This window comes from Tinamus guttatus, unplaced genomic scaffold, assembly GCF_059628265.1.
Source record: "Tinamus guttatus ecotype Peru unplaced genomic scaffold, ASM5962826v1 Tinamus_guttatus_pri_ptg000376l, whole genome shotgun sequence".
Classification (NCBI taxonomy): Eukaryota; Metazoa; Chordata; class Aves; order Tinamiformes; family Tinamidae; genus Tinamus; species Tinamus guttatus.
In genome coordinates, this window is record NW_028288910.1 from 2398271 (window position 1) to 2412472 (window position 14202).

Below are 14202 nucleotides of genomic sequence, written 5' to 3' on the forward strand. Positions count from 1 at the left end.
AAAGGGAGCCAATGGAAAGCAAAAGTGCTGACTAGATAGATCTGTTCAGCTACTTGAGTGGTTAAAAAACATGTTTTTGTTTAGTTTTATTTTAATGGGATGTAAGTAGTTTGTGGCTATCACTACTGTGTTTCCTGGAGAAACATTCCTCTCTTACTCTCTTTCTTCGTGGAAAAAAATGTGCATTTTTGTCATCATTTTTTGTTTGTTTTTCTCCTAATCAAGGCAGGTAAAGTTACTTAAAACAGGTAGTTGCTCTTCTGACTTCTAAATCTGAGAATCTTTCCTTCCTAACCTAGCATCATATCTGTGTTTAAAGACAAGTTCATACTCTACAGGGCTTATGTTAGGAATTATGTTTCTTTGTACTCCCTCCTCCCAAATTCCATTCTGCTGGTTTGAGTAGCTTTCAGTATGTGGTTCCTCCACAGGCCTATCCTATATCCATGGCAGTCTATTACGGGGATCTGCCTTAAGCAGCTTCCTGGCAAGTGACTAGTCTGGAACTATTTAGAGAACTAATGGTGGCCACCTGCTTATGGTAGTTAAGAGTGGAGTTAGCAAAGTTTAAGGATTGCACCTATTGAACATTTTAGTAAGATTTCTTCAGATCTCATTTTTTTTGAACTGCTTCAGAGTTTAGAAAAGCCAGTAATGCATGACAACTTTTTATTTTTGTATCAAGTGCAACATTACAAGTAACAGATAAAACTCATTTAACTAGTTACCACACTATACAGAACTTAACAAATGTATTCTGCCACATTCTAGGCACTGTGTGTAAGAACCTGGTCAAGATCTTCAGTACAAGAGTGACTAGAAAAATAAAGCAGTGCTATTATTGTTACACCTGCATGTATCCCAGTGTCATTAATAAATGTATTATAAGGCAGAATGGCAACCACTCCAGTGAGCAACGAGCAATCCCAGAGATTGGATTTTGCATCTAAAATAGCGAGTTAAGGGAGTAATGCTAATCACCTTAATAAGGTGAGGTACAAACCCACAGTTTCAAGAAATTTGTTGAGCCAATTTAGTGTATTGATCGCAACAGAAGAAAACTTAAGCTGAAAATACCTGTGTTTAGTCTAGGAAGAAGAATTGGAAAATGGGCAGTTATAACTGGCCTAAGGAATTCTGCTTCCTAGCTTTTGCTCAGTCTTCATCTGTAGCACTGAAGAGACCTTTAACGAAAAATCTTCATCAAGCTACTAGCAAGTTTAACTGACCGCATTCAACAGCTTTCTACCGGCTACAGTACAGAAGCAAGTCCTTGCATTGATGGCATTTGAGGCTAGTATTTCTACTGAAGGTAGGTGTCGAGCTTCTTCTTGATGTTGTCAAAAGAATCCAATCCCATATAGTCTGCTTGGCCTTGCTCCCACCGTTGCTTGCGTTCTAGTGAAGACAAAGCTGGTAGAACTGGTGCTGGTGGGGAAGGTGGTGGTGGTGCTGTTGCTGATACTGACATGTGGGACACTGCCTCTGTAACCTCTGCCTAAGAAAGAAAGGCAGAGTGAAAATCTAGAAATGTTCTGCATAGCTAAAGTGAGCAATAGACATGAAAGTGGGATAACCAAATGGATGTTCTCATGCACAGCAGCAAGCACTGCCAGTGTGCAGGGATTTTGCATTTTTCCTAGCAAAATAACAAAGCAAAAGTGACAGAACTGAGCTGGGAGAGAGAGAAGAAAAAAAAAAAAAGTTTTAGTTCTTCATACCTCTCTACAGAAGCCACAAGAGAAAGCCAGAGTATAGACCAAGCCCGATAGCTGCAAATAGTTCATTAGAAAGATGAAAGATGCAAGATTAACAGGAGAAAAATACAGCTTATGAGATCAGTAACTCTGGGCTGAGAAAGGCTGAGAACTTAGCCTATGGGCTAGTTTAAGTTGAGACTGTAGAGTCTACAGTTAAGAAACATGCTACTAAACTCCATGCATGAGAACCAGAATTAGAAGAGTTACTTTGGGCTTGGTAAGTGTTAAGATTCATCCCTGTGAGTCTACTGAAGTATTAATTTTGTAATTATTCTAGTCATACCTAGATTTACCATGTAAAATCTGTATGTATGAATTGTATAATGAATTTGGATTTTTATTGAGAACACTATTAGCTGAAACACATTTAGAATTAGCCTCCCCCCCCCCCCGCTGTACGTATTAAAAAAGACACTCAGTTTAAACTAATTTCTGGTACACCATTAGCCACGTACTATAGTTGGTTGTAGGTTAGGTAATTTGGAAATAAGCAACTTAGCAATACATTTATGTTCAGGACTACTACAACGCGTTTGTCATCTGTGTTATTCTCTATTCCAAAATAGGAGGGAAAAAAAAAAACAAAACACACAAAATACACCCCAAAAACTAATTTAAACCTAAGCCGTGTTTTGAGTTGGAGGGGGAAGGGAGTCAGTGAAATGGTTAAGAACCCATACCTGGATAGTTTATACAGGAATATTAAAAAAACACATACCGTGTTTACAGCAGTGGTATTTTCTTTGATGATTCCATACTCTTCTAGTAATGGTAAAATATTAGCCATGTAGGTATCCCACCACATGTTGAGGAATTCTGGGTGAACTATTTTAGAGTCATGCATTTCTCCTTTTAGGCTTTTTGTCCTGGAATCATATGTATAGTTCCATGGTTTTGTGCTTCCCAGGAAATGTACCACTTTAGTATTTGCACCAAACCTATTAGACAGAAAAAGTTAGAACTCATAATTTCTGTCGGTGTCCAGAAAGAGATCTGCTGCAAATTTAGAACCTGCAGTTTCTGTTGGTATCCAGAAAACAGAAATATGAATGTCTTTAGGAAACCAAACAGTAAGCTATATAAAACTGCCAGTGCCTACTGGGACTGGAAGCATTGCTAGTGCAAACAGAACTCTACATTATGCTAGTCAGAATACAGCCAAAAAGCTAATGTCTGGACTATTTCAGTACTTACAGCAAACTCAAGTCTTTATGTAGAATGATGTCCAGAGCTCAGGAGAGAGCAGTCTCAAGCAGCCGCTGCAATTCAAACTAGTTTTAAAAGTGAAAAAAGATTCTACTCCAAAGTCATTGATCCAGACAGCTAGACAGTATAAGCATTATGGAAGGGTCAGTGTAGAGAGTTAATTTTTCAGTCTACATCCCTGTAAAAGCTATACATAAAGCTATATGTAAGCTAGCCTTTCCAGAAGACTTTCGATCTTGCTGCAGCATGATCTTGCAAGACAACCCCTTGAAATTACTTAAATTCAATTTTCTGTATGGATTTCTAGCTTTGTCCCAAACATTATTAGTATGATGTTTTGCATTATGTGTGTAGACAAGATGCAACCCTTTTGAAGAACTGAAGTAAAAAAAGATGACAGTAATTACATTTTTTCTGTAGTTTCATAATAGAGTTTAACTGGAGTCAGTTTTGAAAATTAGCAGTCTCTCTAGTAACAACAGTTTTCATATCTTGATCAGTTTGTATTATGTGTTAGGATTTCTTCTCCACATAATGAAATGGAACTGAATGATAATGCAAAACTAGCTTGTGCAGTAATACAATTTAAGTATGCCCAAGTCGTTTTGACTGGGACTCGGATGTTTCACTTCTACTTATGGAGACTGTGAAAGTGTGATTCAACGTGTTTAAAATACTAAAAAAAAATCAAAGCATATGCATTTCTTAACTCCTCCCCTCCCATACACTGAAAGATTAACTGTATTTGCATACAGTGTTATGGACATGACTGATATTGAGGCATGAAAACCCATGCATGCTTGAAGCAAGATCAAGTATTGGCAGTAGCTGCAAGCAAACTCTTGGGAAGGTGTGTTTCTGGACATTGAATGAAAATCCCAAGTTTCATTAGCTGGCACATTGCTTTATCAGCTGTGTTTTCATCTTAGCCTTCTGCTGGCTTCAGAAGATTTGTCATAAATATTATGTTATAAAGCAAGCCTTGTTATAAATCAAGGCTTAAATGGCAAATTCTAATTTTAGCATCAGAGAATGTCTAAGAAGCATTAAGTTACAATATTTCTACAAATGAAGTACTCTTAGTATTCTACCCTCTTAAGAGCTGTACAACAGTTAATACATGCCACATTTGCCACAGTGCATAATCTTTTTTTGCTCTCCCAAAAAGATGTCCTTCATGATTTTTTTTGAAATTAAACAGTTTCTCCTGTGTTGTTGTTATCCTTTAGAAAAAGCACTACCGAGACCCCTGTGAAGTCTTGCTTGTCTTGCTGTACAAAGCTGCAAAAAACTTACCTAATCATGTCAACAAATTTAAGCTTCAGTTTATTCCAGCTGCTAGTTATTATGAATGTAGCTCCTCATCTAAGCAAGAGAAGTTGCTTACCCACTGAGTAGGGTGTTCTAAAGTGCCACACTTCCATTTTGCTTTTCGGAAGGTCTGCTGAAGTCAGGTAACTGATTTGATCAGGTAAATGGAGTTTTTGTCAACAGCTACCAACCCCATTAGTATTTTGTGACATCAAGGTCATTTGTAAGTTTAAGGCCATGTGACTATCAACCAGTCCAGCCACAGCAAGGGGATATAATTCATAATAGAAGTTAGCTTATCAAATGCTCTCCAACCACTTAGTCATTCTCAGGCTTGTACGTATTTCTTAAAATAAGTGTTCCACTTTTAGCATGGCAAGATTTCAGTGGGTGTTCTGATCACAAGACATAGTTTGAGCTTGAGCCAGCAACAGTCCTGTTTATGCTAGCTGCTGCTTTAGACACTAGTAACTTCATGTCATTCAGAAATCAGATTGTTTTTATGTAACTGGTACCTGTTTTCTTACCTAATGAACATGGGTTTGGGTTAGGATTCAGCTTCTCATGTTGCCTCTTGTCTGCCTGTTACAATGCTCTTATAGAAGCAGTAACTTTGCTTATCACAGGGTTTAGTCACAAACCCAGTCTAATACTGTTAGACAGGTGTGGGTTTTTTTTTTCCCCACTGGACATGTGCAAGGGCATAGCACCTGGGTGTAGTCTTTCTCCCACCCTGTTACTTACAGAAATTGCTCTAGGTCTAGAAAGACTGGTGAAGCATTCTAGCCTTAAACAAGTTAAACACTTTTGTACAATTCATATAGGAATAGTATAGGTTGACAGATGAAATAACTACTGGGTATTTAGTAATACGAGGGTAATTAAATATTCTGTCATTTAAGTAATGAGGGGACAAGCTATCTAGACAGGAACACCACCACCAGTGACATACTGGATTCAAGACAATTGAAGAGCTGCTACCTTTGATGACTGCTGGAATAGCTTCCCAGGCTGTACCAGAGCTGAGAAATCACTTCCAAAAAGGAAGAAGCACAAGTGTGCTTATTCTAAATCAACTTAAATATTACTCCCAAGGCTAGGTAAAGTCCCAGACACAGCTTTTTTGTATTTCTCACCATGAAATAACTAATTTACCTAATATTAATTCCACCCCCCCAGCTTCTCTCCTTCTCCCCCCGCCCCTCCCCCCCCCCCCCCCCCCAAAAAAAAAAAGGTAAAAATTACTTTATATCTTCTTTGGGTTGTAACAGTGATCTCCAATTATGGAAAAAAAAAAAAAAAAAAAAGCTGAGTTCATTGTGCATTGCCATTATGTAACAAGAGATTAGTTTTTATAAGCCCTATATCTGGTTACAGCGCGTCCCTTCAGAATTTTGAACTTACGCTTTAAATGCTGGAAGGTAGGAGTATACAGAAGTGCTGCTCAAATTATAAATAAATGGTAGATGTTTGCTCATGTCTGTTGTTGCCCAGCTGCTGAAGAAGGTGTTTAATAAGCCCTGGTCCGCACCTGAAAACATATTAATAAGCTGTTTTAGGTAGGTGTTTTAAGATCTTCCAGTCCTTCCTAATTAAGAATTAGTAGTGCAGCCAGGAGAAGTCTGACATAAAGCATTGAGTTCTACTTGTGAATGAACCCTTACACCTTGCAGTCTTAGATCTAAAAATTGCAGACCATGAAAAAGGTAATATGTTTGAGTTACTCCTGCTTTCTAGAAGAGAGCAAGCTGCTAAAACGCTGCTATTCATGTTATTTTACTATAGCTTAATTCAAGCTGTATAATGCAGCAGAGAACAGGTCTTGAGAATAGCATACTACTTACTTCAGGAAAGCTATAGCTAAGAAGATCCAGTTCAAAGAGGCTTGTTTTATTACTTAAGCTAAGAGCAAGATCTCTGAGCCAGTTAGGTTAGCAATTTTCTGTTAACAAGTCATCAATCGTGGATACATCCATCTGCATTGTGATCTTAAGAAAAGCAATTTCAGTCTTAGTGACAACTCTTACAGAACTTGACCAAATCCTTTAACAGGAAATAAAAGTTTAGCTGTTTACTAGTATTCAGCTAATGCACATCTACATCACTACATCAAATTACACTAAAACAAGGTTTGAGTTTAATCATTTTTAGTAGCTGCTTGTTTGATATATTCAGTGTTTCAAGAGCAAAGACCACCAACTGTTATGCATACACTAAGTTGATGTATGACCTCTAGACATTATTTCTTAACTTGCTTTAAGTATTCTAGAAAGTCATTGAGACAGTCAACACTTCTGCACCTATCTTATGAAGTTACTCACCCACTGAGTGAGGTTAACTATCAAAGTTATGGCTACAGCACTGGTAAGAATTGCCTCTTAGTTTGCAATTAGAGGGTATAGAGAGATCAAATGAATGAAAAGTAATTTGATATGTCTGTAGTAGAGAAGCTTAAAAAAAAAAAAAAAAAAAAGCAAGCTCCAGGCCTGAAGCAGACTAGTTTGCAAGTAGCTTGCAAAAAAAAAAAAACTTGCAAAAGCAGACTAATTTGCAAGAAAATTATTTATTTATATACATTCACTAGTTCACAGAATACACTTTAAATGCAAGATGACTGAAAGACTTAATTGACTTTGATTTGCTCACTTCCCTCTATCTCTGTTAAAGTAACATTTCTGAAGATAAATGAACAGATAGTTAGATGAGAGACAGTATTTTATTTTAATCTTTTATTTGCTGTAGTGATCAGTCTCTTGCCTCATAGGTCTTATGATTAAACTAAGGTTTGCACACTTACTGCTGCCTCAGTACAGTTTGCTTTCTAAGACTGAATGTCTGGATACCAGGCATACACGTAGAGGTACAGGAGGTACACTGACAAATATAAATTCTAAGGATCCTGTTACAGCTGTCAGCATACATGCAGATTGCAGAGTGAGAAATGGCCTAGAGACACAGGACAGTAATTCAGAACTTCTGACTTGTTTCTCAGCCCATGAAGAGGGAAAGCACTTTTGAAGTTACCCATCGCAACACAGCAGCAACAAGGAAATCGGACAAGCCCTCAGTCTTCATTCAGCTACACTTCAGTTTTAACTTCTAATTTAATGCAGTATTAATCATAGTCACAGAATCACAGAATGCTTAAGGTTGGAAGGGACCTCTAGTCCAACCCCCCTGCACACGCAGGGTCACCTAGAGCACGTGGCACAGGACTGCGTCCAAGAGGGTTTTGAAGATCTCCAGAGAAAGAAACTCCACAACCTCTCTGGGCAGCCTGTTCCAGGGCTCTGGCACTCTCACTGTTAAGAAATTTTTCCTTAAGTTCCTGTGGAACTTTTGTGTTTCAGTTTCCAGCTGTTTCCTCTAGTTTTGTCTGTGGCCACCACTGCAAAGAGGCCAGCACCATCCTCCTCACTGCCTCCCTTGAGGTACTTACTCTTAGACACTGCTCAGGTCTCCTCTCAGCCTTCTCTTCTCCAGGCTGAACAGGCCCAGCTCCCTCAGCCTCTCCTCACAGGGCAGATGTTCCAGGCCCCTGATTATCCTCGTAGCCCTGTGCTGGACTCTCTCCAGCAGCTCTACATCTCTTTTGTACTGTGGGGCCCAGAACTGGACACAATACTCCAGATGCGGCCTCACCAGGGCTGAGTAGAGGGGCAGGATCCCCTCCCTCGACCTGCTGGAGACGCTCTTCTTAACGCACCCCAGGATCCCATTGGCCTTCTTGGCCACAAGAGCACACTGCTGCCTCATGGTCACCTTGTCGTCCACCATGACACCCAGGTCCCTCTCTGCAGAGCTGCTCTCCACAAGGTCGGTCCCCAGCCTGTACTGGTGTCTGGGGTTATTCCTCCCCAGGTGCAGGAACTTGCACTTGGCCTTGTTGAATTCCATGAGGTTTTTCAGCACCCAGTTGTCCAGTCTGTCCAGGTCCCTCTGGATGGCAGCGCAGCCCTCTGGGGTATCGGCTACTCCTCCCAGTTTGGTATCATCAGCAAACTTGCTGAGGGAGCACTCTGTGCCTTCATCCAGGTCATTGATGAATAAATTGAACAGGACTGGGGCGAGGACTGACCCCCCCGGGGGACACCGCTAACTACAGGCCTCCAACTGGACTCTGCACCACGATATTAAGGATACATATACTAACAGTAAGATAATCTAGAAAAGGAACTACCTGCAGAATAGATGGCTCATAACTCCAGTAATGGCAACAACATACTCAACTTATTCTATCAGTCTTTTTCTTACTTGGAATTGTTGCACACACTCAGCCATTACTTGTTAGCTTATAGAGTTTGCATTCCTACATGCTATTAAGAAGGGTGACCCTTCACAGATATTTATCTTTAAAAAGAAAGCTTCCTAGAAACTTTTATTACTGTTCAGACCAATTTAAGTTTAAATGCCTCTGTCACCTGAATTCACATGCTCAGCATCAGCTTTAGCAAGTAGTATAAGTCTCCCCTCTCTCATTATTCAGATCTGGGCTACCATTTAGCATTATTAAAGTTGAATAATAAAGTAAAAGCTGAAGTAGAAACAACAGTTTTAAAAAATTGGTACTTAAACTGTTAACCTACCCTTTTTGCTGTTAAGCAATGCAACAACTGCTTCTTGTTTAGGACACTGAGGAAGTTGCATCACCATATGACTCTCAAGTCAAATTACAGTGTGAAAGCAGTTCTATTCTTTAATAGACAGGGGCCTTAACAGACCTAAGATGGGGTCTGCTAAGACTCAGTCTCAACTATCTCAGCAAACAACCATCACATCTTAGCTATTCTTGCAGCTATTTGACAGTGGTCTTGCGTAGCTCTCTACCCCTGCCCCCCCACCCCACACACACTTTTATTAGCACAGGAGTGTGGCAGTTAAAGCCTTTGCAATAGCTGGTGATCAGTTTACACTTAATCTCTTAAGAATTCTCAGAGCTGCCAACTGCAATGTATAGACAAACTCTTTATTTCAAGAACACACACATTTTCAGCAGTTTAGTCATATGGTAGCATTAAGCATCCAACTGACATATATTGCTCTTTTGGAGGCAAGGCACAAGAGTGCATTCAATAGCAGTTACTCTGCACAAAAGGAATGACATCTGGAATTCTCACTGCTTATGAGGTACAGAAAGGTAGGTCAACAGGCTAGCTCTTCACATTCAAAGAAAAGAGCATTTTATGGTATTATTTACCTAGTTATCTTCAGCCTTTTCAGTTAGCTCTGTGCCACAGTACCTGCATAATGAAATTTAGTGAAGGGAGACAGTGCTAGTCATTCAGAAGCACTGAATTATAGCAAGCTTCAAGCAACAGCTTCGTTAACTGCAGCGGTTGTAGTTTTAGGACACTTACAAGACAGCAAAAGTTGGCTTCTCAAGCTTAAATCTGGCACAGTGACCTATGGTGGGAAGCAGGCAGGGCTACAAATGTTCGATATTGGCACAAAGACTATCAGCGTTGCATGAAGATAGATAGGAAGCTATCACAGTCTATCAAGGTCTAATCTAGCATGAAGTGATAATCCTGTCTTCAAATGCATTTTTTTTTTCCCATGGAGCTGCACTGAGATTGATCTGTACTGTTTTTTTGTTTTGGTTTGGTTTTGGGTTTTTTTTGTTTTGGTTTGGTTTTTAAAAAAATACAGCAGCTTGAATTAGCCTGAAACACCCAGTCTTGAATGTCAGGGTTAGCTTAAGGGAACTTCATTGAGAAATACATGAAGTGTGATACTGCAGATGGCTGCACATGTGCAGCAAATTATTTGCTTGATCTTTAAAACACATTAGAAGATTCTACATTGCTAATGCTTTCATCTGCTAGTTTAAAGGCCAAGCTCTTATTTTGCATTTCATGGGGGCCAGAATCTGAAAACACATTGCTAGAGAGGATTTTATTCCCATAAGTTTTGTGTAGTCACAACAGTTTTTAATTCCATCATAAGGAGCCCTGATACCATATGTCCATGAGCCATCCCAACCACCATTACCATTTTTGTCTAAATTATAGTGGAATAGGGATTAATACATACCATCAAAGCTGCCTTTCTCTGTGGCAAGCTGTAACAGCTGATTGTACGTTTCAATGGAAGGTCGGTACACAAAAACTCCAGAATTAAAACAGTCAGGCCAGCCTGGATCTGGTGCTGCAGACAGCTCTTCTCTCTCAAAAAGTTCATCAATATTTGACAAAACCTAGTTGTAGGCGGGGGCGGGAAAAAAATGCTTTCTGGTTTCTGGGCTAGAATTGGGTATCTTGTCTTAACGTATTTTGATATACACTTCCAAACATGAAGAAAAATTATCATATCATTGGTCTTGTGTGGTAGAACACAGCTTTTTAAATTGAGATAATCCCCATTTATTAGATACTTAGATTTAAATATCTTTAAATATTTGTTTAGATTTAAAAGAAGCTCCACAGTTATGGAGTTATTGATGCCCGAATGGCAAAAACCTTCCTCAGTCCTTCAAAAAAAATAGCACATACCTAAAAACACAACACTCACAGCAGGTCATGAAGAGACACCGTAAGAAAACTACTTACCATTGTGTCTGCATCCATGAAAATACATTTTGAGTACTGCGTAAGTTCCCAGCAGTGAAGTTTTGTCAGAGTGATGCCCAGTTCAGGTCTCCTCATTAATGCCAAGTGTGCTGAATCTCCACTATCCAGAATATTTACCAATATAACTTCATCGAAGACTCTTTCCAGCACTTTCCTGTGGAAAAGGGTAGTTGTCTGGATTTAGTTCTATTGTTATTCCAGTACCTGACTACTTGACAGATTCCACAAACATAAGTGGTATAACAAGGAACCCATTACAGTATTTCATGTGCCAACAGTAAGAGCCAACTGCATATATTTGAATGCATTAACATTTCTCTCCACATTAGTCTTTCTAGTTTGTAATGGTCACTTTATGGGACACCTTATAATGGACACCTTATCTATTTTTTCAAAATAAGGGCTTAGATGATATTGCTACCAGGTTATGTAGGTTATGGCTGTGCAGTGCAAGCTTTACACACACCCACCCACCCCAACAGACTGAGCTCTTTTGGTGGGATGACAGTCTATTTTAAGCTTTCAATTAAGAAATGGGAAGCTGTTAAAGTAACTTGGGCAAGACTTTGGATAGCAGCTAAGCGGTTGCAACAGGAGTTTATGTAATAGCCATAGCTACTCTAAACTTGTGACTGGCTCAGGTATTAAAGCTTTCTTTATCCCCTAAAATTTTCACTTAAATCATGCCTGCAGCTGCAGCAGCATTTTAACTCTGTCATGTCCACCCTAAGAATAACAAACTTTTAGGCAGTGTAGTGAAGCAGATATCCATCCTTTGCTTTAACATTATTGCTTAGTTACCGAAGAGGTTAACGAGGATGTGCTTTTAAGAATTTAAAACATCTGTGAAGTCTCACTATTGTAAGCAGCATCTTTAATGCTCAGCAACAATCTATACCATTTGAGCCATTGAGAGTTTACAGATGAGTTAGAACTCTGCTTTACAAGGCTATCCTACTGATGAAAAATTTGGTATTAATAGTTGTTTTTGAACTTAAGACAAATTGTTTGTAGATAGAGTGAAAAATATAAGTTCAAGTTATGTTATGTGTCTACTGGTAGGGTTGCTATAGCTGGTATAAGTAAGGATGCTTATCCAGTTCATCTTGAAAGAGTGTCCTCACTTATTACAATGAAATAGTATACCTACATGGAGCAACATCACTGGAGTGATGACGTTGATTAGCTGCCAAGCGACTCTAGCGATTCACTCCATTAACTGAGCCACTTTTTAGTCTCAGTCAGAACTTCCTCATGTACAGACTCTTGAATTCTGATCTGCAGTTCATATAGCTACTAAGCCCTTTATTTTTCTTCCACCTTATATATGAAAAAAGTCCTCTTAGTTTCATGATGAGATTACTTCTAGAGAGACCATAGGAAGCAGTTTTCGGAAAATTTCATTTCTCTTACTGCAGTGAGCCTATCTAGATGGTTTTGAATCTACTGCCATCCTTGGTACTACATCAGTTGTATTCATTTTATTCTCTTATTATGTATTCCGATTTGAGGTGTCTGCTATATTTCAACAGAGTTTCAATGTTACATTAGTTCAATCACGCTCATGAAGCAAGTTCCCTACTCCCACCTCCACATGGACCCCTAATGAAGGCACAAACAATGTCATATTTGGGGGCAATTCCAGCTATGACTATGAAAGAGCAGAGATCCAGTTCAAGAAGTACTGTCGAGTCACGGTTCAGTGCTCTAATACAGTGAGGTTTTTTTAAGTCATTATCATACAGTGATATCAAATAAATAAGAAAAAACTCTCTTGTCTGAAGAAACATTCAGTGCTTTTTCAACAGATAGTCCAAGTATGATTCTACAGGACTTCAGAAGGAGATTTAGAAGGTTCCTATAAAGGAGTTCAGGATCAGCAGGCACTGTGACAGCTGTATGCCTTTAAGTGACCTTACCTCATGAGATCTGAGACCTGAGGAGTTATGAGTACAGTCAACTTCCTTGTTGTTCTATAGTGTTGCAAAGATGAACCAAGTACCAGTGCTCCTTTCACATAGGAGTCATTTGTAGCTAGAGTCACAAAAGACTGATCTGGAAGAAATTAACTTGGAAAAGTTAGCCAGGTCAATACATTATTCTGAAACAGATTTTAAGAGACTTGCAGTTGTTAGGCAATCATGCTGAGAAACCTCTAAGACATATCTTTCAACTATGTGTCTTATGCCTGCCTCCTACTAAATGAAGCAGATTATACTTGCATAGCTATACTTGCTATTAGCAGCTTGGTACATAGCAAGATGTAGTAAAGAACAAGATCAAGACTGCTGCAAGAGAAATCCCGTTCCAGCTTGCCCACAGATGTTAGTGTCATGCCCGATGTTAGTGAAAAGGCTGAAAAAGTATAGAGAGACATTTTAGGGGCAAACATACAGCCACTTTCAAGTATCAGTGCTAATAAACTTGCATGTAGTGTCAACTTACAAACTGTTTAGTTTTGCAGAGGTACTGCGGGTTTAGATCTAAACACAGAAGTTGGGGCAGGATAAATCTTAGGTTTCACTTCCATTTAAACTAACTATTGAATTAGGTGCTGGACAACAGTATTGAGTTTTATTAGCTCAGAATTTTGCAGGTGAGTAGTTTAGCAACACATTGTTGCAGCTTTATCACAGGAATACAAGATTTAAGGGGGAAGCTCCAATAAATATTTTAAGAACTGTAACAATAGTTTTCCTCTTTAGTTAACATTTTCTAGAAAGGTATTGTTAGATCATTGCTATAAGCTATATGATCTTGTGCTCCAGGAGTCTCTTAAAAGTGATTGTACATTCTTGTAGCTGTAATATTTTGTTTTAATCTTCCAGGGTGGAAATGACTCAGTTAACAATGAAGTAGTTTAGAAATCACTGTTTGACTATCACTATACAGTAGTCCTTTCCAAGCTACAGTGGTTTACAGAGAAGCATGTTTTTTTTTCCCTAGCAAGCAGCTGTGGATTTTTGTGAACACCATCAGCAAATCATTTTTTCGTTTGAGAAATTTCAAGAATTTTTTTTTTTTTTTTTTAACATCAACATTTATTTTGGAAGCTATCTTCCCAGGAATCACCAAATTTGGGAACAACTACTCAGCCCATAAGATATTAAAAATAGATAAAAATGTGACTGCCACCTATGCAGTTGGTAAGAGTTAACGGCTTCAAAAACTTGTATTTTGGCTAGCAGCCAAACCAGTTAGTCTCAGGTATTTAGATTATAGTGATCAGTTAAATAATTCAAAAGTATACTCTAAAGCCAGAAGTAATTTTTTAAAAATTCATTTAACTAGCAATTTATTAGCTCATACAACCAAGCAAATCAATAGGATAATTCCCCATTTTAAAGCTTTGAAGC

General features: G+C 38.8%; 1 protein-coding gene across 2 annotated transcripts; it reads right to left on the reverse strand.

Moving 5' to 3' along the window:
- Window positions 1-655: 655 nt before the first annotated feature.
- GYG1 (glycogenin 1) lies at window positions 656-12917 on the reverse strand. 2 transcript variants are annotated; one of them, XM_088530512.1, is made up of 7 exons: window positions 12766-12917; window positions 10826-11000; window positions 10311-10473; window positions 5682-5808; window positions 2479-2698; window positions 1722-1772; window positions 656-1498 (listed from the first exon to the last, which is right to left on the reverse strand). In XM_088530512.1, the coding sequence occupies exons 1-7, from the start codon at window positions 12768-12770 to the stop codon at window positions 1304-1306; spliced, it is 936 nt and encodes a 311-aa protein (XP_088386638.1). In that variant the 5' UTR covers window positions 12771-12917; the 3' UTR covers window positions 656-1303. The 2 variants fall into 2 exon arrangements, with proteins under 2 accessions (XP_088386638.1, XP_010215192.2); XM_010216890.2 differs by lacking the exon at window positions 1722-1772.
- Window positions 12918-14202: the final 1285 nt, after the last annotated feature.

Excerpts from the sequence above, each read along its gene's own strand:
- GYG1 (XM_088530512.1), bottom strand. Across the intron at positions 2,699-5,681 it reads TACCTTCCAGCATTTAAAGC|GTTTGGTGCAAATACTAAAG; the intron begins GTAAGTTCAAAA and ends TCTGTCTAATAG. Across the intron at positions 1,499-1,721 it reads CTTGTGGCTTCTGTAGAGAG|GCAGAGGTTACAGAGGCAGT; the intron begins GTATGAAGAACT and ends TTTCTTTCTTAG.